This window comes from Clarias gariepinus, chromosome 11 (assembly GCF_024256425.1).
Source record: "Clarias gariepinus isolate MV-2021 ecotype Netherlands chromosome 11, CGAR_prim_01v2, whole genome shotgun sequence".
Taxonomy (NCBI): Eukaryota; Metazoa; Chordata; class Actinopteri; order Siluriformes; family Clariidae; genus Clarias; species Clarias gariepinus.
Window position 1 is genome coordinate 20,914,180 of NC_071110.1, and position 24,324 is coordinate 20,938,503.

Sequence of the window (24,324 nt, forward strand, 5' to 3'; positions counted from 1 at the left end):
AAGCCCTTATAGTGTGAAACATATTATTGTTATAAATACTTAGATTATTTTACTTATATTATTGTTTGTCAGCAGAAAGTCCCACTCCACAATATTTAGCATTTATTAAACTCTTATGAATCTATACTGAAGCTGCTGGTAGAGTGATTTGCTATAAAACATTAAATAATATCTCAGGGACAAAATAATAGTTATAGTCTATACATTTTTCTGTCCATTTTTTTTCTGTTAAGCTGCTTTGGGACAATGATGATTGCTAAAAGCGCTATACAAATAAATGAAATAGAATTGTTTGTAACATTCTTTTTTATACCTTTATGCCTCACTCACTCACTTACTTACTTTTAGTAGCTGTTTTATTTTTGTCAGAGTCATATGGTGGATCTAGAGCCTATTCTGGCAATAGTAGGCATGAGGCAGGAATACACACTGAATGGAACATGATTCACAAATTCTGTTTTAAAAACTCTTTTCTGTTCTGTTCTGGCATACAGGTGGTGGAATGAACTTCCTCTAGATGTCCGTACAGCTGAGTCTTTGACAATCTTTAAACGACGACTCTAGACATATTTATTTCTTCAGTACTAGGACTAATCACCCCTAAGCATTGAATGAGAGGGTTATCCCCAAAAGATCTTTAAATAACACATAGACACCTTTAGAGGGCCCTGGGCAAGCAGGATATGACTTTGTTTACATTGAACCCTTTTTATAAATTAACTATAATTCTGTACGAGTTAGTGAGTGAATGACGTTTCTAACATTCTTTCATATACCTGTATGCCTCACTCACTCACTCACTCTCATACTTTCAGTTGCTATTTTATCTCTGTTAGATTCATATGGTGGATGAAGTATAAATTTTTATAAACGTAATCTATGTAATTGCCATAGAAACCATGGATATAGCTCCACGTTGTGAAGAATCTGTTGCCAGATGTACCAGGTGGCTCATGGACGGACCCTATCCCTCTATCCCTTATGGGTCTAATCCAATCTGAAACGAAGGAAATAAAAATTAGCAGTAAAAAATGTCGACATATTATGAGTATCCTTTTAGTTATTTCTTGACTGTGTACGTTTCAGTAGTACATTGTGGGCGGGGCGAATGATCACTGGGCGGAGTCAGTAGCCACGGGCGTGGTCAGGCCATGATTTAATCTGTGAACGTAAACATTTCCGCATCAGGGCGGGGCACGTGCACTGGCAAGCCTTCCATTCAGTAAAGTATTGGATCAAATAAACACAGTTACACAATCTCGAGCTGTCACTTGCTTTATCTGCAGTGTGTATTGTTCTACCACATGCGATTATGGGCAGCTGCTTGACTGTAGGACCGAATGAAGCCCTCGTTGTATCAGGTAACGTTACGGTCGCTTTAGCATACTAGCCGTTTCATTTCTGCTGGCGAGCTAAGCTAACCGTGTGTATCTAAACTCTAAACTCAGCTAGTTACTTAATATAACGTTATACAATAAAATGTATAAATAAATCAACGTTTTTTAATAGTATTTTACAGAGAAAATGGTTTTATAATCAGGTGTTTAGTTGCTCCAGTAGGATGGAGCTGAGATGATGCTAGCTGTAAAACCTCTCCGTGTTTCTTAATCCAAATCAATTAAACAGTTAACTACCAGTTTACTAAGATTCAGTAATTATCTCCATGCCTTTCTTTATGTCCGTAATCCTGGCATTGCATTGCTGATGAATCTGATCATAAAACAAGAAATAGGTCCACGAGATTGTTAAAAGCACCTCTAGTAAACAGGAGGATTTAAAGGTGAAGCTGGTGTTAATTTAATATACATGTAAGTGCATAAATAAATCTACACATATGCATATGAAAGTCAGAACAAATTCAAACCAAATCTTGGGATCTTAACCTGGTCTGGAAGAAAAGCTGATTGCTTTTATTGTTTTGATCGTGGGCAGGTGTTATGTGAGATCTTGTGTATTCTAAGACACTATTGAGCTTATAACCTTTAAAAACTACAGTATTGGAATGTTGTGTTTGTCAGCCTGTTAAGAGTATTGCAACATTGAATTGACATCATGATATGCAAGAAGCAGCTGATGCAAAAACATCGATCAGCCATACCATTAAATGCGCTAATAGGTGAAGTCAATAATCTTGATTAGGGCATGAGTGGCTCAGTGGTTTAGGCGTTGGACTACTGATCAGAAGGTTCCCGTTTCCACGAGTTACCACTGTTGGGCTCTTGAGTGAGGCACTTAAGCCTCAATTGCTCTGGATAAGGGCATCTGCCAAATGCTGTATATGATTATCTCGTTACAATGGGTGCAGTCAGTTCTGGAAGTTGATGTGTTGGGACCACAAATAATGGGGAAGCATAAGCATCTTAGTTATTTTGACAACTGGGTATAAGTAACTATGGAACAGCAGATCTTGATGTTTGTTCCTGGTCTGCACCTCCAAGTGTGCACTCCACAATGTGGTCCAAGGAAGGACAACCTGTGAAGCTGTGAAAGTCACTTACTGATGAGTGTGTAGAGCGAAGGCTAGCACAAATTGCTGAAGAGGTGAAAACAATCCTGCTGGTATGATGGAAAGAAGTCAGAACTCACAGTCCATCACCGATTGCTGTGTATGGGGCTAGTATACCAGTCAGGATGCACATGCTGACCCCTGTCTACTGCTGAAAGCACCGAAAATGGACACATGAACATCAAAACTGGAGCATGGAGCAATGGAAGAAGACTGTATTGACTGATGTATCACATTTTCTTTTACATCATGGGGGCAGCCTGGTGTGTATGCATTCTCCATTACCTGGGGAAGAGATGACACCAGGATTCTGTGAGGGCAATTTGACAGAAACATTGTGATGCTCTGGGTAACCTTGTTCTGCTGGGAAACCTTGGGTCCTGCCAATTTTTTGACACCACCCACCCCTAAACATTGCTGCAGACCAAGTTACACCCTTTATGGAAATGGTATTCCCTAAAGCAGTGGCTTCTTTTAGTAGGACAATTCACCCTAACACCCTGCAAAAACTGTTTAGTAATTAATTGAGGAGTGTAATAAAGTTCAAGATGTTCAAGGTGGGATGTGCTGGACAAACGAGTCTAATCCATGGAGGCCCAACTTCTGTGCTTAGAAAAGACAGACTTTTTAGCAGCACAAGAGGGATCTACACCTATATATTAGGCAGGAGGTTTTAATGTTATGGCTGATCAGTATATTTCTTATAATATTTTATTTAGATTTCCTCTCAATGACATATTTGAGCATATCAGTTTAGAGAAAAGAAAATGGGAACAGAAGTGTGTGGAGATAAGTGCTTATTTTTCGAGAATGAGTATAAATGTTTTTGTGTTGCTAATTGTTTTTTTTATTACATAATGTTCTGGTAAATGTTGTTTATTTATTGCTCTTGCATGATGAGATTAAAAACATCAATACTCCACTTGCACTAATAGAGACCCAGTAGGCTTGCCAAAAAATAATCCTGGGAGCGATTTTTTTTCTCCCAAAATAAAATTTATTTCCGTAATTCCAGAGGGTCAGCATTTCAGATTCTGTCACATGAATATTGAGTTCATATCCCAAGAGCCATAGCTGCATATCTTTGTGCTGGAGTTAAGAAGAAATAAATGGTAAAGCAGCACGAATTCCCCTATTTTTATAGCAAACGCCTGTGAAAAAAATTTGTTTTTGCAATTTTAAAATGGACTTTATACTAAATATTGATTGTTTTATAGCATTGTTATTGCATAAAAATATTCTTAATCTCTCAATTTCCATTATCCAAAGTTAAGAATGTTATAAAAATACATCACTTGAATTTTGTCTTAAAAGATTGAAGATCACCTTAATTCGATTACTTTTAAAAAACCTTGTTACCATCTAAAATGTTATAGTTAATTATGTATTTTACTCTTTCTAGAGTCAAATTTGTCCATTATTACCCCTGCAAACAATATCAGCTTCACAATATCACAATTCAGTTTATATTGCATGTAATATCTGTTAAATCAGAATTTTGTCCCAAAACATGAAAAGTTAAATGCATAATAATTAAAGACCATTATAAGTTTAAACCTAAAATAAGAACAACCATAAAACCTAAACAGAGTTCCATTTAAAAATAATGAATTTCCTCCCTGCTGTTTTCAAGGTGGCTGTTGTGGATCGGACAGTAAGACCTATGTGGTGGGTGGATGGGCTTGGGCGTGGTGGTTCCTATCTGATGCACAAGCGTAAGTTTAATCTTCTAATCTTATCATCTATCTAATCAGTAGTGGCTTAAGCATGAATATTGTCAAACTGTCACTGTTGGGCCTTTGAGCATCCTGCTCCAGAAACGCTCTGTGTCATGGCTGACTTTCTGCTCTGACCCCTGCTGTCTAACAAACTATGGGAATAAAAGAATGTCAGTTTGATGCCCAATCCCTCTCCCTGGCTCACTATTACTTTACTAAGGGATCTGACAGACAAATATTGCTACAGAATCTACATCAAGTCAACATGTTATGTCCTTTGGAAAGCTCCGTAGAGGTCAGTAACGGCTCCTTACAGCCTCTTTCGGGCTCGTTGTGAATTCTGTCCTGTTTGTAAGCATCGGGAGGAAAATTAGAGAAAAAAATTCCGACTGGCGTCTCCCGACTAAATTTTTTGTCAACGCCTCGGTATTACCTCGGTAACGAGTGTCATTATTGAGTCGTTATCGATTCTTTAGCACTGTTATTGAGTTGTTATTTTTTAGCTACAGTATGGTATTGCCTCCTTAGCATTCCGCAGCCAAAAGTCCTCGTATTAAATGTAGAAGCAGGTAATGGCAATATTTAAGGATTATAGGTACATAATTGAAAGGTATATTAGATGTCAAAATCTGATGCACAATAGAAATGTTTTCATTTAAAATGTCTGTTTCGATCATTTCTGTTATTTTCATAATAAAGTCTGATGACAAATTTACCATTCATTCCTAACCATTAAAAATGGTCTGGTCATTTCATTACATTCAAAACTTAATACAAGAGTAAAATTTATTTCATACATCCAGCATTATAACACTTATACATCAAGTTTCATCAAATTGTATTTACGATAAAAGCAAATTTGATTAATATTTACACTAAGAAACACATTGTTAATCACAAAAATACAATTACTTGCAAGGATGCCAAAGGCATTCTCCACAACACGTCTCCACCCCAGATATTCTGTATTTGGTTACAAGTTTTACATCTGCAAGTCCACGTCTACCATAGGGCTTCATCAAAGAAATCCTCATGGGCTTGTCATCATTGGTCATGGGTTTTGGTGGAGGAACGTTGATGGTATCATCCTCTATGCACTCCCTCAGCTCACTCTCAGACATGTATATCATTTGACATATGTCCCATTCCTCCAGTGTCTATAGGTTGGTGTCTGTCTGATTATTATCATATCGTTAACACCTAGGTAATAGTTAATAATAGTTGGCAGCATTGTTGTGATTTTGGCTTCATGTCGGTAGCGATGGTATGGTTTCTTTATCAACCGCGGTATAACATTCTTAAATTCCTTAATGCATTCCTATTGAAGGTTATCATGTCACTAATAATTTGTTGTTGCCTCATGTCGAAATTAACTGTAAAGTTGTTTTCATGTCCTTATGAATTCGTTTAAATTGTTAACGGGTCAGTGTGGGATTGCTACACTACGCTACTGACCACAACATCTTCAGAGCTGATTTCAAATCAGAAGATGTCGGGAGAAGTTGGTAGCAAATTTGGTTGAGTGGAATGGGGGCATGAACCAGGTGCTAGTTCATGTCTGTTGCTAGTGACATTTTAGAGCTGGTTCAATAGCGAATTTTCTAAAAAATGGCTTTGTTTTTCCTTGGTCTAGAGAGTAATTTCATTACGTCACTGTATATACCCGTGTACGTCTTCACTTTCCAGCTAGTCTTCACTAGCAGCAATGTTGGCAGCAAAAAAAAAATGCTGGCGGCAAGCAACAAGAGCAAACAAGGGTGAACTTTAACATGGCTTTGCAAGTAGTTCTCTTGGCTTTGTCATTGGTAGAAGGCATTTTTGCCATTCCATTTTTTTTTTAAAGACAGGGGTCATAAACCTTTAGTTGGTTGTAATAATCCCACCCCCAGCCCCTGATGTAAGTAATTTTTTGTTCTAGTCTAGCAAAGTGTTGGAGCTGCCATGGAACTAGTGTTTCTGTTTCTGTCTGACAGCCGGTGCTTTGGCTCTCTGAAAACAAATAACTGTGTTGAAATTAGGCACCGGCTCCGAACTAAATCTGAAACTGCTTGGTGGAAAAGGAGTACTAGATTGCTAATTTTTGGTTTGATTGGGAAACAATGAAAAGGGTACAAAAACCTCTACTGATTTTGTTGAAAGTAATGTTGATAAAAAATGAATCAGCTCATCAAAAAATCACTGCATAATCACTCCATAGATGTTAATTTTCTCCAGTACTTGAACTAAAAAAAAAAAAAAACCCTCTTCCCAGTTGTGTTGGACTAATGGCACTTAGTTATTAACCTAGTTAACCCAGTGTAATTATGTATCCAATGATGTTAACTTTAAAGCACTTTTTGTAAGTCGCTCTGGATAAGAGCGTCTGCCAAATGCCTAAATGTAAATGTTAATTGGCTTTGTGAAATGGACATGCTGGCCCACTTTGGAAAAACGGCCATCCTGCGCTAAATTCATGAATGACGCTCCTGGTCGAGGTGGCTGAGAGCCCACTGCAGCCGATCCCAAGAGCTTCAGTGAGTGGAAAATCAGCGAATAACTTGTCACCAACTCATGGAAGATATGCATCTGTCCGTGGGAATCGTACACACAATCATTCATCAACACCACCTGCACATTACAGGAACTTGGCTGGGAGTTACTGCCACATCCCCTTGTTCAGTCCTCACCTTTCTTCAAGCCATTTTCAAATGTTTGGGCCATTAAATGAGTTCCTGGGAGGCCAGCGTTACAGACATACAGCCTGATCATCGCTTCGGCATACTGAGAGAACTTTCTATCTTGACGGTATCCAAGCACTAGTCAAACACTGGGATAAGTGCATTACTGTGGCAGGAGATTATGTAGAGAAATACAGGGAGTTTTACTCTCATAACTTGTTGCACACATTCTCAACAATTAGACTGTGAAGTCTCTTCCTCAGGGCAAACGTAGTGGTGGGAGAGAAGTCTGTTAATTTATTATTAATAGTTGCAGGAGAAGTAGGCTAGAAGTCACAAGTGTTCGTTTTTTTCCTTTCAACATTCAGGGAAAGAAAAAAATCCTTCTTGCATTTAACATGAAACGTACAAAGGTTTTTTTTAGGTAAATGTATGTCACTTGAGCTATGACGCAGCTCAATGCTGTAACCCTATGCTGTAACTGGATCATCCATCCTCTCTGAATCGCAACATCCACAGAACCTACACACATTGACTTGGTAAGATAATTAGTGTCCTTAGAGGAAAGATGATCTTTGCAGGATCAGATCTGTGAAAACACATGATGAACCAAGCAAAACTCTGGTCATTGAAAGGACAATGCTTCTGGTTGACTCATTATAGAATAGCTTGTTTTATTACTTTTCGTTTACTAGCTAGCGCACTATATTTTGTGACATTTAGTTAGCTATGGAAATTTAGGCTACATGACTCGGTTTTAGCTAAAGCATGGGACTAGAAGATAACAGCTTCATCCTTTGTGCTGCTGTTCCATGTGTATTGGGCGGAGTTACACCCCTGATCCTGAATATGGATTGTTGTGCTAATATTTCATAGGATTATGAGATGAGTTAAATAAGAGCTTGAGAAGCTGAAACTTGATAAACAGAGGTGGAACAAAACAAAAAATTTCTAGACATGATTGGGTCCAGGATGAGCATGAGCTTAGAAGAAGCATAATCTGTTTTATTATCCATTTTATGCTCTTAATGCCGTAAGAAAACCACTGGTTAAAGAGACTAATCAGGGAAAAGGCTTGAATTTGCTAGAGAGCAACAATGTTGGACAATGGAAAACATTCTGATGGTCTGATGAGTTCAGATTGACCATAACACATGTGACCATTATGTTACTTTTAATTCATTAATTGCTTTTAAGTGCTGTCCATGAGTCTCCAGTTAAGTGATGAGACTCCATTATCATCATCCCATTAGGATCCGGGAGCAAAGACCCACAGTGACCTCATTTTTTCACCTTTACATATTTTTTGTGGCAATTATATATGAGGCATAGGTACTCTCACTATCATTTTTAAAAGGAAAGGAAAAACACATACATAACTAAGTGCCTAGTTTCATTGTATAAATGTTTAATAAACATCTTACAGAAAGCTTCACAGAACTATCTTTCTTAGGCCACGTTTACACGTAGCCAGGTATTTAAAAAAAACTGCTATTTTTCTATTTCGTTTTTTTTAAATAATTGTCTCCACAACTCCTACGTTTTAAAAATATCTTTGTCCAGATGAAAACGCCCTGTTAAATGCAGTTAGGAGCATCCCTAATCAACAGGGGGCCAGTCAGAAGCCTAGACAAAAGGTCATTACTGTCGTTGCTGTCTGCGGGGTCTGTGTCGTTGGACCTTTCGGACATGGTCTTAAATAGGAGTCTGTTAACTATTAGATTTAGTTTTGGTTTGCTAATATAAAGTCCGGGTTTGCTTAACTTTGACGCTGCCATTTTCAACATCAGACCAAGAGACACAACTGAAGGCATTTAGATTGTACTGTATATTATGGTGTCTTTACCAGCTGAAAACTCATGAAGTGATTTATAGAATATAGCATTATACATTAAACCCAAGCACAACTCCAAATAATAAAATGTCCCCATTGAGCATAATGTTTTTGCATTTTGTGGCTAGCTTTTATCCAGACAGACGCCGGTGATGACTGGCGACAAAATAATAAAATAAAATAACATGCAATCAGTAGTTTTTAATCCTTTGATAGACTTTCTCCATTCCATTATCTGTCTGCCTGGTACAAGAGCACATGATAGTACAGCAAATCTGTGTTCAGTGTTTTATATATTAATGACTTAATTTATCCCCCCTTTTCCCGAAACTCATCTAGTACCTTGCTAACTAATGCATGACGTAGCTAGGATTTTCTCCTGCCTGTCTAAATGCTGCCTCTACATTGGATGTCAGAGATACGGAGTAAGACCAGTTAGAATTCTTAGATACAGTCATCATTAAACATGAAAGCAAATCAGGATTGATTCCTTTACATATTTTTGTTCCGTGTTTAGTTTATGTTAGAATCGAATTGCATCAGAGTTTGTTTTGAAGCGGACCGAGACCCACCTTTTCAAGCGGCCTCGGTTCGCTTGCTTGGTGCTCCCCGAGGTTCGGACAGCAGCGTTCAAGTTTGTTCAAGTGAACTACACTGCACCAGAGTTCGTTTAAATCGAACCAAACATGTCAAGTGTGAACACACCCTTAAATTATGAGTTCAAGTGCTTTACGTGTAACTATAGAAACAACAGCATTATGAAATGCACGCCATATAATCAAATTTGCTTTCCTTTGTGCCTGTTAGATCATATAGAGATATCAGTCAGCATGCCCCGTGGTTACAGGCTGTAATAAAACATACCGTAAGAAATTCCAGGTTTTCTATTGCATTTGAAAAACATTGTTATGCTTATTTTTCACATCATTCACATGATGATGCAGCAATGCATTTGGATTTAATAAGAAAATTTTTGTTTTCTCACAGACTTACGCTTGAGATTATGACTTTACAACCCAAGTGTGAAAGCGTGGAGACGGCGGAAGGAGTGGCCATTACAGTCACCGGAGTAGCTCAGGTACACACAGACATGATGACACTAGGGTTGTAACGGTCCATTTGAGTCATGACTGATCGTAACGTAAAGAAATATGACAATGTGCATTGTGCGAATATCTACACTGTCTACCTCAGCAGTCTTATTAATGCACTTACACTGTTTAAACACCAGAGGTCTCACTTTCTCTGTCTTATAGACATTTTAACGTTTTCTGTATCGACGATATAGTGAGTGGTAGCTCTGAACCTGAGAATAACTATTTATCATCCCTCTCCCCTGACTTCAATCAGGTGAAGGTTATGACTGACTGCGACTTGCTGGCTATTGCTTGTGAGCAGTTTTTGGGGAAGTCTGTTATGGAAATAAAGGCTGTGGTGCTGCAAACTCTAGAAGGGCATTTACGCTCAATTTTAGGTGAAACATTTGCTACGCACATATATTCAATTATATTTTCTGAATTGTGGTGTTATGCTTTAGGATTTAAAAAAATATTCTGTTGCTTGGTTTTTTCTTTTAATCCTTCACAGGTACTTTAACAGTTGAACAAATCTACCAGGACAGAGACAAATTTGCTCAGCTCGTGCGTGAGGTCGCAGCACCCGATGTGGGCCGAATGGGCATCGAGATCCTAAGCTTCACCATCAAAGTAAGTGCTGAAACAGAATCTAAGATCTGGGCTTGTATTTACTAATCACGCCTAGGAATCGCGCTCAAAATTAATTTAGGACTAAAAATATTCCCAGCTCCCGGCTGCTACTAGAAAAGCATGTGACCCACAAAGTAGGCTAGAGTGGGTGTAGTAGTTTTGAGGGTGTTTTTGTTTTGTTTTTAACAGTGGAAAAGTGAAATGGTGAAATCAGCACTATTTGTGGGAAAGCTTTATGCACATAGACAGAACTTATAGATGTGTGACTCAGCTGGCCATGTGACGTCGTCCTAATTAGACCTCCATAATCACAACTGTTTCAAGCCCAGGAACAGAGCTAAATAAATAAATAGAGCTGTGTAGGATTGTCATTATCTAATCAAAATGACTTGGTAAGGAAACTCAAACAGAAAATAAGATGAAACCGGTTTGCTAGCGTAGGAGGTAGTAAAAAGTAAAGAAATAATTAGAGGAAAATTCTGCCCTATTCTTACCTATAAAGATAATAAGTGGACGCCAATTTGTAAAACCATCAATGCCAGCTGTCAGTTTGCCACACATACAACAGAGTAGTGTGACAAACAGTGTGTTAATAAAGTGGTATTGTATAAATGTCTTTATGTATATACTATATATAAAAATGTTTTTGATTCACATAAGTCTAGTCGTTGCTCCTCGGGACAATTATATTATTAAATTATCTGTGTGTGCCAAGGAGGATGCCCACAAATCCAGAGAAACCAGCGATGCGCATGAACGAGCTGCTTTTTCTTTGATTTCACACTGCGTGGTGATCTGTGGTGCTGTAAGAGCAAAGTGTCATTTACTATTGTCGGCTGTGACAAACCCAAATCATCACTGTTTCAAAGATGGATCCTTGCTGTTCCAAAAAAAGGCAAGTAACAATCACCTGCGGAGACAGCATGCAAAATGTTCAGTAATGGTCAGTTGCACATGATCTGTTGTAAAAAAAGGGTTTCACTTTAGTCCAAATGTAACTTTTATGAGCTCCATGTCACTCAGTGTTTCCAAAGTGTGTCTCCTTTATGCATGTCTCTGCCTGAACACAATTTTCTTACAACATCTGACCAGATAGGACACCTCCATATCTCTCCTACATTTTGGTGGAGGTAGAAGAGTGATTTCCTATTTTAGGAATATGGTTAGGAGTAGCAAGGAAATGCCGTGCAGGGAGATACATGCGGGGAGATGTTTTGGTAACACTGAGTGACATATAGTTTATAAAAGTTTGGACAAAAATGGGGAAAAAAAAAATTATGGCGTGCGGTATGTAACTGAAACAGGACTAAAACAAAATTAATGAACATGTCGTATGCAGTTTCCGCAGGTGTCTACTACTGTACGTTTTTTTTACTGAATACTGTCAGTGAAGATGCAGCTTTGATACAGAGACACAGCCGACAGTGTCGAAAATAATAAATCAAACATTGATCTTAACAGTTCTGCAGATCAAACGCAGATTCATACATTTTCCCGCCAGGCAGCGTGAAATCAGCGAAAAAACAAGCTCTATTCATAGAGTTGTGGGCATCATCCATGGCACACACTTTAACATAATCGTATTTATATATACATTTTATATACTTATATTAAATTGAGTATACACTATTTTTTTCCACAATTTTGAAGCATCACTTCATTAACACAGTGTACCCCGTGATTCACACTGCTTAGGGGTATGTGCAGCAAACTGACAGGTGGTAGTGATGCCTTCACAAATTGCCATTTAGTCAATGTTTATGTTTAGAAGTAAGAGTAGGGCAGAATTTTTTCATACCTCCCCTGCAAGCAAAACGCTCACATCTTCTCTCCAGTTTCGCTTTCATTTCAAAATCATTTTGATCAGATTAGTACAGTCCTACACAGCTCTGTTACAGGGGCTTAAAACAGTTGTGATTAGGGCAGTCTGATTAGGATAACGCCATGCATCCGAGTCACACATCTATAAGTTGTTTTTTTTAAATATATTTTTATTGATATTTAACAACAACTAAAAAGCAGAGCCAGATCAATATACAATCGACACCCACAGCAAACATTTAAACACAAACAATAATCTGTTAATATAAGAGTGAACATGGAAACACCCAAAGGCAAAACAGTTCAGTAAAAGAAAAGATAAAAGAAAGACAGAGTCATGATTGTTCAAGTAGATCCCACAAAGGGGCCCATATCCACCAGAATAGTTCAGATTTGTTCTGGAAGTCGTATCTAAGTTTTTCCAATGGTAGAAGATTACCCACTTTTGCCAAACACATCATTAAAGTTGGTACACGAGATAATGACCATAGGATAAGTATACATTTCTTTGCCAGTGAGTAATGAAATTTAATCAACAATTTAAATCAGAAGGAAGATCTAGTGATATTTTACAATTTAACAGGTATATAATTGGAGACGTTTTCTAGCCAGCATTTTCTAAACCAGATCATACACTTCATACCAAAACGTTTTAATTTTCTTACATTCCCAGAATAGATGCATCAATGTTCCTGTTTCTGAATTACATTTAAAACACAGCTGAGATACCTTTGGATACATTTTGTGGAGGCGTACGGGGGTGAGATATGTTCTATATATAAATTTTAAGTTTTGCTCATGCACAGAAACTGAAGTTGATTTGTGAAAAACCTGCTCACATATAGAGAGCCATTCATCATCAGTGCATGATCGACCCATATCCTTTTCCCAAACCTTTCTTACAGGATTCAAAGGTGAGGAGGTTTCTAAAAAAAAAAAAGGGGAGCCATACAGATAGGAAATCTGACCCTTCAATGCCCCTGGAAGAAGTAGATGACTTTCAATATCAGACAATTCAAAGCGGATTTTGCCCTGTCTCATTTCAGATTAAATAAAATGATGTAACTAGATAAATTTATAAAGCTTATAATCCATTCTAAGTGTCTCGAAAGATTTGACAACATTATCTGTAAACAAATTGGCTAAATTAAAAACACCTTTCTCCACCCAGGACCGAAGGCCAATATTAGCCAAGGATGCAGGAAAGTTAGGGTTCAAAATGATTGGGGATTGCATGATTAAATTCCTGTACCCACTATACTGGCTATACTGATTAATTATCTCCAATACCCAAGGAATTGATGATTGTGGCTGCCTCAGGTAAAGGAGGACATCATCTGCATATAATGATATGCGGTGTTCCGTCCCACCTGCCTCCACGCCCCGGACACCCCGGAAGCCCCCATGCATGCGAATGCCTTCTGCCAAGGGTTCGATGAACAAGGCGAACAGGAGCGACGACAGGGGGCATCCCTGACGGCAGCCTCTATGAATTGAGAATTTGCCTGATAATAAACTATTAGTGGTAACCACAGCTGTTGAATCAGAGTAAAGAAGTTTGACTAGTCTGATAAAGTTAGAGCCCAAATTGAATTTGTTCAATATTTCAAAATCTCCACTCGACCCTATTAAACGCTGCTTCTGCATCCAGAGATATTATAGTGGCCGGGTCACCATCTGTATTCAACTGATATATTATATTTAGGAGACGACGTACATTGTCTGAGCCATAGCGAGATTTAACGAATTCAGTCTGATCAGGTTTAATGATCTTAGGCAGAATTCTCTCCAGACGACGAGCCAAGGCCTTGGCCACAATTTTAAAATCTACATTAAGTAAACTTATTGGGCGATATGAGGCACAGTCCAATGAGTTCTTTCCTTTGTTAGGAATCAAGCTAATAGAGGCGGTCTTCCAGGAACCTGGAGTAAGACTGTCTTCCAAAATATTATCAACTACAGGCATAAAAATACGAGAGAGCACGTGCCAATTTTTTAAATAAAATTCCAGAGGAAAGCCATCCAACCCTGGCGCAGATTGGGCATAGATTGAATAGCCGCAAAAATTTCTTCCTTTGTAAGAGGAGTGTTAAGAAAAGCCAGATCCTCCTCTGAAGTTGAAGGTGATCTCATCTCATCTTATCCAAAAAAAATGATGGGGTCTTGGGATGCATATAGGGATTGTACAGATTCTCATAAAAATCTTTGAAACTGGAATTAATTTTAACTGGATCATATTGGCTCATAGTTTTAATAGCCTTAATGGATCTTTCAGCTCGATCACAGTTGAGTTGATATGCTAAAAGATGACGAGGTTTATTTTCATATTGATAATACCTTTGCCTACTAAATGGTATTAATTTTTGTACATATTCTGAATAGTCCAGGTTTAATTTAGATCTGGCACCAGTTAGAAGATTCCAATTGTTTTGTGTAGGTGAAATTTTATGAAGCAGTTCCAATCTTTTTACCTCTTCTTCTTATTTTTCCTATTCTCAGCCTTTTGTTTTTTATGCCAAATAGTAAAAAGAGATGATGTGGCCTCTTAAGGTGGCCTTGGCTGCATCCCATTTGGTGGCGCTATTTACTGAACAAAATTCATTATCCTGCCAGTATTGGGATATTTTTTCTTCAAGGAACTGGCAAAACAAATTGTCATTAAGGAGAGTACTATTAAATTTCCAATAAGATGATTTAGGGGTTGAAAATTCTGTCAAACCTAAATAAACAGGGTTATGATCAGAAAGAACCATTGGACCAATTTCACAAGATCTTGCACAATGAATGTATCTGGAAGGCAGATTCTAATCTGGAATAAAAATTATGGTCTTCGACACCTGGATGTAGTTCTCTCCATATATCCACCAAGCCTGAAGCACGACACATATTTTGAAGAGTTTGTAAAGAACGGGACGTTGATTTTATAGAAGATAACCTGTCCAACTTGTTATTCATGACACAATTAAAATCCCCAGCCATAATCCCCAGACCATTACAGTGATGATTAAACAATAGGATCATCTTTGATATAAAATCAGGACTGTCCTCATTCGGGGCATACACATTTAATACATTTAATACAGTTCTACATTTTCTGAAGAAATGCCGTCGGAGGCTCTTTGCCCTCCGCTTTCTCAGAAAGCCCAACAATCCTTATGTTTTTGTGGCGACCATGGTTCTCCAAGTCCTCTACTTTCGCTTGGAGTTGTTCCACAGTCGCGCGCAAGTCGCCCATCTGAGTGCAGTGTGCGCTCCCCGAGTCCTCTACCGCAGAAATCCGCTGCTCAGCTGTACTAAGTCGGGTTTCAGTGTCGGTAACTCGTGCAGTGAGAGCAGCGAAAGAGTTCTCCAGAACTGTTACTGAGGCAGCTATGTTTCCCAGCTGTCCCTCAATACCGTTTAAATGAGCACCAACAGCCCTAATTTCAGTTAAAATTAATAAGGTGTTTGACTTTTTTGTGATCTTATCACTGTAAAAATAGGAAAGTCTTTATCCCCTCCACTTTCCATTTCTAAATATGTTATTAACTAATCACAAAGTGGGTAAAAAATAGGGCGTGATAAGAAAAATACGGAGTTTCGATGCGGAGCAAAACTTCCAGGCTGTCATCCTGCTTCGGGTCACGTGACCTCTCCTACATCTATACGTTTTATCTGTGTGCATAAAGCTTTCACAAATGGTGAAATGATGAAAAGATGCATTTCTTGCAGTGGTTTTAAGACCACTCCATCCTACTGCAATAATCAATCAATCAAATAACTGTTTTTTAAGAATTATATTGTGTTTTCCTGCAGGATGTGTACGATAAGTTGGACTACCTGAGCTCGCTGGGGAAAACGCAGACGGCTGCTGTACAGAGGGACGCAGACATCGGTGTAGCCGAGGCAGAAAGAGATGCCGGAATTAGAGTAAGAGCTTTTTTTTAGCCGAAATAGTTCCAGCAAAGATAGCTCTCTTTATTCAATTATGGCTTTCCTTAAACATGCGCTCCTGTTCGGCCCGCGCAGGAAGCTGAGTGCAAGAGAGAGATGATGGATGTGAAGTTCTTAGCCGACACCAAAATGGCTGACTCCAAGAGGGAGCTGGAGCTTCAGAAGGCAATGTTTAACCAGGAAGTGAACACTAAGGTCAGGCTACGTCCTCAGAAACTGTGCATACATGCAGCGTGAGTCATGTTGAAATTTTAAGAAAGTAAAAAAAAATTTTTAAAAAGTGTGGGAGGGTCAAGTGGCTGAGGCAGGACCAAGCGAAGAGAAGTGTGGAGGGCCGGAGAGTGAGGTATGAGGGGAAAAGGACACACACCTGAGGAGGATAAGGCTAATTAGTGTGTGCTGTGAGCTGAAAAAAAGGATGTAAAACAGCATGAAAGAGAGAGAGAAAGAGAGAACTTGTGTTTGTGAAATTTACTTAAAAAGGTTAATTGAGGAGAACTGGAAATAAAAACCTGACTCAAAGCAACACAGTCACTAATTATTCATATCCATACTGCCTCTCACTTTCTTCTCTCACTGGCCCTTGGCCATGCACACACCAGCACAAAGTCTTTCAATCTGATTCGTTTTAGTTAAGAGTGAAGTGTTTCCACTCCAGTAAGCCTAATATTTACATGTCAGATCGTTCACAATTTATATTCTAAGTCGACAGTTAATTTTGTTGCCAACTAATTTGATTATTGATTTTAGTGGATAACGTTGGATAATCGTTGCACTCCTAACAAAAATATTGTTCTAGTGTTATTCAGCTCCATGACTGCGACGTGATAAGGCTCAGAGTGGGTCTAAATTAAGTAAGGAAAAAAAAATCCAAAGTGCTAATTATTTTTCTTTGCTGAATTCCTGGTACTCAAGCGAATCAGACTTTTAAAACAAACACTTCAGGTTAGGAATCTATTTAATAAACCAGAGCTTCAGCTATGGTGTCAGCACTAAGCCATTTTTGTTTTTATTCATGGGATAGCAGCTTTAAACTGTTTCCTCATCAGTCTTCCTTTATATTTAAAGACGAACTAGAAATTGCTCCAAAAAATGATAAATTAACACACTTCTTAACATTATTTAAAGTGGAGCGTCCACCATTTAAATCCCTGTGTAAGCTCTTATTTAAAAAATAATAATTAGAAGGAGCACATTGATGTACTGTAATCCTCTGTTTTGCTTTGCAGCCAGCACTACTAGTAGAGCTGCTCTTATAGGAAAATTAATCAACACTTTTTTTTCCCAATCAGAATTCAGACTTAAACAGGGCCGTGTTTATAGAATGTTAACTTCGGTAGTTCAAATATCCCCTGCCCATAACATTCTCCTGTGGCCGAGCAGAAAGCAGAGGCTCAGCTGGCATACGAGCTCCAGGCAGCTAAGGAGCAGCAGAAAATCCGTCTGGAGGAGATTGAGATTGAGGTGGTGCAGAGGAAGAAGCAGATTACCATCGAGGAGAAAGAAATCGACAGGACCGAAAAGGAGCTGATCGCTACAGTCAAGCGTCCTGCCGAGGCCGAGGCTTACAAGCTGCAGCAGCTGGCAGAAGGCCACAAGTGAGTTTACTTTTAAAACAAACACTTTAGGTTATTTCATGCTTCAATGCAAGTATGATTTATTGTTTTTGTTTCGTCCTCTGTACAAGTGAAGTGTGAGTGTTTGAAATGTCAAAAATGGATTTGTTTTGCTTGGAAAGGGTAAAGAAGGTGTTGATCGCACATGCCGAGGCGGAAAAGATTCGGAAGGTCGGAGAGGCGGAGGCTAAATCTATTGAAGCGGTGGGCAAAGCCGAGGCGGAGAAAATGAAGCTGAAGGCAGAAGCCTACCAGCAGTATGGGGACGCAGCCCAGACCGCTCTGGTCTTAGAGGCACTTCCAAAGGTAAAGGGTCTATTTTTGGAATTCATAGCAAGCTTTCATAATGTGCTGACGGGTCGGATGCATTTATTTTTCTCATTTTGTATGTATTTGCAGATTGCTGGCAAAGTGGCTGCACCTCTGTCCAAAACCAATGAGATTGTGATTCTAAGCGGAGAGAGCAGCAAAGTGACCGGGGAAGTGACTCGCCTACTGGCTGAGCTTCCTGTCACTGTCAATGCCCTCACAGGAGTGGATCTGTCCAAGGTGAGAGCGGATGCAATTAGGCTTTTTAAATTTTTTTTTTTGGATCAAAGTTTTTTTTATTTATTTTTAAACCATACAGAAAAAACACTAGAAAGCACAGCAAAAGAGAACACAAAACCAACCCCCCCATCCCCCCCAACACCAGACAAGCACAAGGATGCCCTAACAATTAGATGTCTATAAAAAATTAAAATAAAATAAAATAAAATAATAAAAATAATAAGTAATCTTCACACACACTTCCTACAACAGTGCAATATTATCTGCGTTCATGCCCTCAGCCAAATTTGAGAAAGACTGCCAAATATTATAAAATTTGCCAGTAGACCCTCTAACTGTATACCTAATTTTCTCCAGTTTAAGGCAGTACATCACCTTCCTTATCCAGCGGCTAAATGTTGGTGGATCAGGGTCTTTCCATTTAGTCAAAATGTGTCTCCTAGCCAAAAAAGAACAGAAGGCAAATTTTTTATATTTCCTTTGGTTAAAACTGGTGTTTTCTGGGGGCACACCAAACAATGCAATAAATGGAGATGGCTCTACTATCTGTCCAAATATTCCAGAAAAAGTCTCAAAAATATTGGTCCAGAACACGTAGAGTCTCGGACAAGTCCAGAACATATGCAGCAGAGTTGCAGGAGCCTGTCTGCATCTGTCACATGTGGTGTCTATCAGTTTTAATCTTAGAAAGTCTGACTTTTGACCAATGTAGATGATGCACAGTCTTAAATTGTATTACAGCATATCTAAAGCAAATGCATGATCAGAAAATTAACTGTATTATTTTGTGCCAGATTTTCTCTGAAATTGGAACATTGATCTAAATCTGTCTCCCATTTATTTCTGAGTAAATCTAAGGGTGTTGAATCATACATATTGAGTAATCCATCAACCCTGAATATAGTTTGTTTTTGGACTGATTTACATTTAAATATTGAATCTAATAAAGAAAGTCGAGGGCATGATGGAAAATTATTAGAATTCAATGCAAAGTTCCGAAGCTGCAAGTACCTACAAAAATGTGATTTGGGAATGTCATATTTCTGTACCAGCTGTTCGAAGGATGCAAAATTTTTAATTAATATAAAGTTTAGACAATGAGACCAAACCCTTTCTAACCCAAACTTTTAAAGCATCATCCATAATAGATGGAACAAACATGTAATTTTTTAGCAATTGGAGCAGCCTGTGGTAACTCTTTAAGGCAAAAACGATAGTCCGAATTGATTCCTGATATTAACTGAATGTATAACAACTGGATTAGAGGTCAAACTAGAGATAAGTGGTATTTTAGAACACAATAATGCTATTAGAAAGGTGGGCCTAACTGAGGCCCCTCCAGAATTGTCCAAACGGGGGTTTAATGTCATTATTTAACCAGAACATCAGTGCTCTTGTATTGGCTGCCCAGTAAAATTACATGAAATTTGGAAGTTCCATCCCTCCTTTTGCACGAGATCTCTGCAGTATACTTATACTTTAATTCTTGGTGGGGTTTTTTTGTTCCAATTAAAGATTGAAATCTGATTATTTAATTTGGAGAAGAAAGATTTTGTTAAGAATAACGGAAGGCACTGAAAAATATACAAAAACTTGGGCAATACACTCATTTTTATTGTATTAATTCTTTCACCCAATGAAAGATGGAGGTGGTCCCAATGCGAAAACCTTATGTTCCAATCCTGCCCTTTGAATACCCTGAATATCGGCTCTCTGTCTCAAAGTTAAAGCAAGTGGTTCCACTGCGACTGCAAATAGAAGTGGAGACAGAGGGCATCTCTGCCTCGTGCCGCGTTGAAGTTCAAAATAAACAGATATGCTGTTATTAGTACGCACAGCGACTAATGGAGACGTGTATAAAAGTTTTATCCATGATATAAGCTTGTGACCAAATTCAAAATTTCATGTGGTTCTGTATTAAAATGATAACCCCATTCCACACGGCCAAATGCCTTTTCCGCATCCAATGAGAGAACTATCTTCGGTGTGCCAGGTGGAGAGGGGCCATAAAGAATATTCAAAAGTTGTCTGATGTTAAAAAAAGAGTTCACAATTCGTGTCGCCACCAAGAATAAGGTGGTGTGATATTATATCTGGTTACCGAGAGAAAAGGTTTGAAAAGAATGCAGGGTTATCCCAGTTTGGTGCATAAATATTGGCCAGGATGACTGGGAGGGAATAAAGCTGGCCCACCACAATAACATATCGCCCCAAGGAATCAGCCTCTACACTAGTCATAGTGAATGGCGTATTTTTCTTGATGAGTATGGCCACACCTCTAGCTTTTGAATGAAAATTGGAACGATATATCTGTTCCGCCCAAATCCCTCTGAGCCGGAAATGATTTGTTGTACGTAATGAGTCTCCTGAAAAAATGCGATGTCTGCATATTGTTTTAAATGTGCAAATATCTTTTTACGTTTCACTGGATGGTTAAGTGACTTAAAATTCCAGCTCACAAAATTAACTGAACAGCTGTCCAGCCCTTTGGAAGTTTTGATAGCTGTCATCTTAAGGGGAAGTATTTATATAAATGAAATCCATAAAAGCAACTTGACCACAAGTGAAAATTAACATGGACATCTGACAAAACAAGTCTGGTAGAACCCCAGGATGCCAAACCGGACAGGATGGCATCCTATACGAGATGTCTTCTTTTAATGAGTGAAGAATCTCGGATTTCAAGGCCTCAGCATCCATGCCAGCGAGGGTGGTGTTGATCGAGACCAGGTGGAGCACGAAGACGAGGCGACGTTGGGCCTAGTGTTGGATGACACGTCGTATTTATATTTGCGTAGTTTTTCCGCCATTGACCCGCATATTAATTTTCACCTTATTTTAAAGTGAAAATCCTATAAAAAATGGTTATGACACCAATCATTACCATTGAAGATAATGCTGATTACATTATATTACTGAACATCAACTTATAACATCAGAATGTGGACAAAAAATGTCCTATATAAAAATATATATAGACCGGATGGCACTTGTGGTTTAGAGATGGATTTCTTACCTATCCTATGCGACGCCCAAGTCTGCTTAATGCCTAATTTATAAACCCCAGCCACTCTGGTGCCCAAGAGTGGGTAGAATGGGATGGTTGCATCAGCAAGGGCTTCCAGGGTAAAATCGGATGATTAGCTGCCAGATGATTCGTCAGCTGGAAAAACAAAATTAAACCTAAAGTCACAAATACATCCAAAACGAATATACAGATAACTTTTGGCATGGTTATTAGGCTCAGTTTTGACTTGAATATTTTATATATTTTTCAGACATTTTGGTAGTGTTTAATGCTAATTTGATCATCTTTCTTTTCCAGATGCCTCTGCTACAGAAGATGACCAGTGCTCAAGCCTGAAATGTGATTGAGTTCGATCCCATTTTTTCTTAATATATTTTATGCACTCACTATGAATGCCTTTGGAACACTACGAGTTAAAATGGCGACATTCAGAAATGATTTTTGATGCCTCTGGTGCCTTAATGTTTTATAGGACCAGAATATTTGCATGTACTGCTGCTCCTCATTTCCCGTTCATGTTTCTGTGTTGTTCTTATTTATTCGTGACTCATTGGGTACATTATACTACATATTGGAAGATGCTAACCTACAGATTTTTGTTGTTGTGTTATATTCTGTATGCACGTAAACTCCTGTTTCATTAATAGGGTGTTTTTGTTAACTTTTAAGCTGTCTGTGGTGCGGGCCCTTATGTTTCATAGTGTACAATTATTTTAGGAATTGCTAAAATTGCTGTTCAAGTCTACAGAGTACTCTCTCTCTCTCTCTCTCTCTCTCTATCTATATATATATATATATATATATATATATATATACACACACACACACACTACCAGTCAAAAGTTTGGACACCTTCTAATTCCATAGTCCCTTATTTCTCCTTCTTTCTACACTGTAATACAATGTTTAAAGCATCCAAAATATGCTATAATGTCCTTTAAACAATTGATGTTGAGATGTGTCTGCTTCTTATGCTCTGTCAAACCTTCATAATGGCTCTAATCTGAGGTGCTGTTAATTGGTGATTTTTGAGGCTGGTAACTCTAAATGTACTTCTCTGCAGCAGAGATAAGTACAGAGATGAGCCAGTTTCATCATGGTGCTTGATGGGTTTTGTAAATGCACTTGACAATACTGTAATTGCAAGAACAATTCCAGAGCAGCTGACTTTCATGTCTTAAAATAAGAACTTACTTCTTGTTGTTTCATAATTACTTAATGCCAAATGTGTTATTTTAGGAAAAATCTAGTATTGAAAATAAATCCAAACTTTTGACAGGTACTATATGTATATACAGTATACATGTGTGTATGTGTGTGTGGTTTATACACACACACACACACACACACACACACACACACACACATATTACATCAGTAACTTCTGATGTACTCTTAGATGCAATCAATCAATCAAGTGCTACTTCTTTATACTTTTCTCTATAAGCATATATCAATAGCTGGGTAATTCTCGAAATCCAAACTCAAATGACAGATATATTATCTTTTTGTTAATATTTAAATAAATTATTCGAATGTGTTCTATTAGTAAACGAGTGAATGACATTTTAACTGTGATATGTTAATGGATTAATGCACTGTTTTGGAAAATACAGCCACTTTTGTGATTTGTTTTAGCTTTAGAAGGCAAATGGCCAGATGTATGATATCTGGTCTTATGGATCTGGTGTTTTTTTTTTTTTTTTTTTTTTTTTTAAGTGCCAAGACAGGTGTGTTAAATAAGTGTGGAGTTTCATGTCTCAATCCCAGGATGCCCATTGGTCAGTCTGGATGATATGTGACCTATCAAAAGTTGGTAGCTCTATTGTATTTAGATTAGTCAGAGCAAATAGTTTTTAATCCAAAATACAGTATACATTCCAAATATGGCGCTGAGCAGTCAAGGATTAAAGGACGTCTGGTAGCGGTGCTGTTTGAACCGGCAACCTTTTGCTGTTCCAACTGCAGAACCTTTTCCACAGAGCTGCCACTATTCAGTAACTTTTTTTTAAATTCACTAACAGTCTGTGTCACATTGTATGTGTAGTCATAAATGTCTTTGCATAGTATGTGCAATCTGTCACTGTGAAAGTACTTTCATTTTTATTTTTTATTATTATTTATTTTTTTAATGAAATTGTTGATGTGTATTGTGCCATGCTCAAGTGTCCTGTGAGCAAAAGTTAGAAGCTAATATCCGTTATTTTTATCGTTCTTATAAACTAATGTTGATTACTGACAATTAAGCCAAGAAAGCAGGTGTGTTTTTAATTTAATGATTTATTTATATAAGTCTGAAAAAAAAAGAAGTCACCAATGAACACATTACTGGCAACACTCACTTTACCTTTTGGACAGCCTGCTCTTGATAAACTGAAGCTTTTCTGCTCTCAGTCTACCTGAGCTTTAGTTTCTACTTTAAAGTCAGGATTGTTAAAGCCATAGCATTATAAGTCCATATATCATTTTAGAATACATGTTGTTTGTATGCCATTTTCCTCTGAAATGTTTAATGCTTTCAAAGCTTTAATGCTTATGAAGTTTCCTCATAGCTAAAACTCTTACGTCAAAATGTTTTGTCATATATTAAAACTTACCCACAATTGTAACAAGATTTTTACTAATGTTTAATTGTGCATGGTTCTTTTGCATGTATGTTCAAATGAAATAAATGTTAAGTGCTTAGATTTCAGTCTGTTTGAATTCATTCTACAATGGGCGTTCAAGTCAAATTCGGACTTTGGATAACAACAGTTATGAGTGTTAAAACTCCCTTTATTATCATGTAATCCCCTGCTACACTTATGCACTTATCCAAGCGTTACTTGTGCTTAGAAACCATCAAGGTAGAACGCGTTCTCAGTATGCTGGAGCCATGATGGACTGCCTGCTTTATGCCTGGAAGGCTGGCCACCCAAGAACTGCTTTAATGAGCCACCTCAGCTGGGATCGTCAT

General features: G+C 38.1%; 1 protein-coding gene across 2 annotated transcripts; it reads left to right on the forward strand.

The window, feature by feature from the left end:
- The first annotated feature begins 1,201 nt into the window (after positions 1-1,201).
- Positions 1,202-22,707, forward strand: flot2b (flotillin 2b). 2 transcript variants are annotated; one of them, XM_053508020.1, is made up of 11 exons: positions 1,202-1,361; positions 4,140-4,221; positions 9,703-9,793; positions 10,066-10,189; positions 10,303-10,421; positions 16,038-16,151; positions 16,251-16,370; positions 17,559-17,773; positions 17,914-18,097; positions 18,191-18,340; positions 21,666-22,707. In XM_053508020.1, exons 1-11 carry the CDS (start codon positions 1,313-1,315, stop codon positions 21,702-21,704), a joined length of 1,287 nt encoding a protein of 428 aa, XP_053363995.1. In that variant the 5' UTR covers positions 1,202-1,312; the 3' UTR covers positions 21,705-22,707. The 2 variants fall into 2 exon arrangements, with proteins under 2 accessions (XP_053363995.1, XP_053363996.1); XM_053508021.1 differs by lacking the exons at positions 1,202-1,361; positions 4,140-4,221 and adding an exon at positions 9,529-9,580.
- The last annotated feature ends 1,617 nt before the right edge of the window (positions 22,708-24,324 follow it).

Coding starts and splice junctions, on each gene's coding strand:
- flot2b (XM_053508020.1), top strand. CDS start 1,313: ATGGGCAGCTGCTTGACTGTAGGACCGAATGAAGCCCTCGTTGTATCA. Junction 1,362..4,139: donor TGAAGCCCTCGTTGTATCAG/GTAACGTTACGG, acceptor GCTGTTTTCAAG/GTGGCTGTTGTGGATCGGAC. Junction 16,371..17,558: donor ACCAGGAAGTGAACACTAAG/GTCAGGCTACGT, acceptor GTGGCCGAGCAG/AAAGCAGAGGCTCAGCTGGC.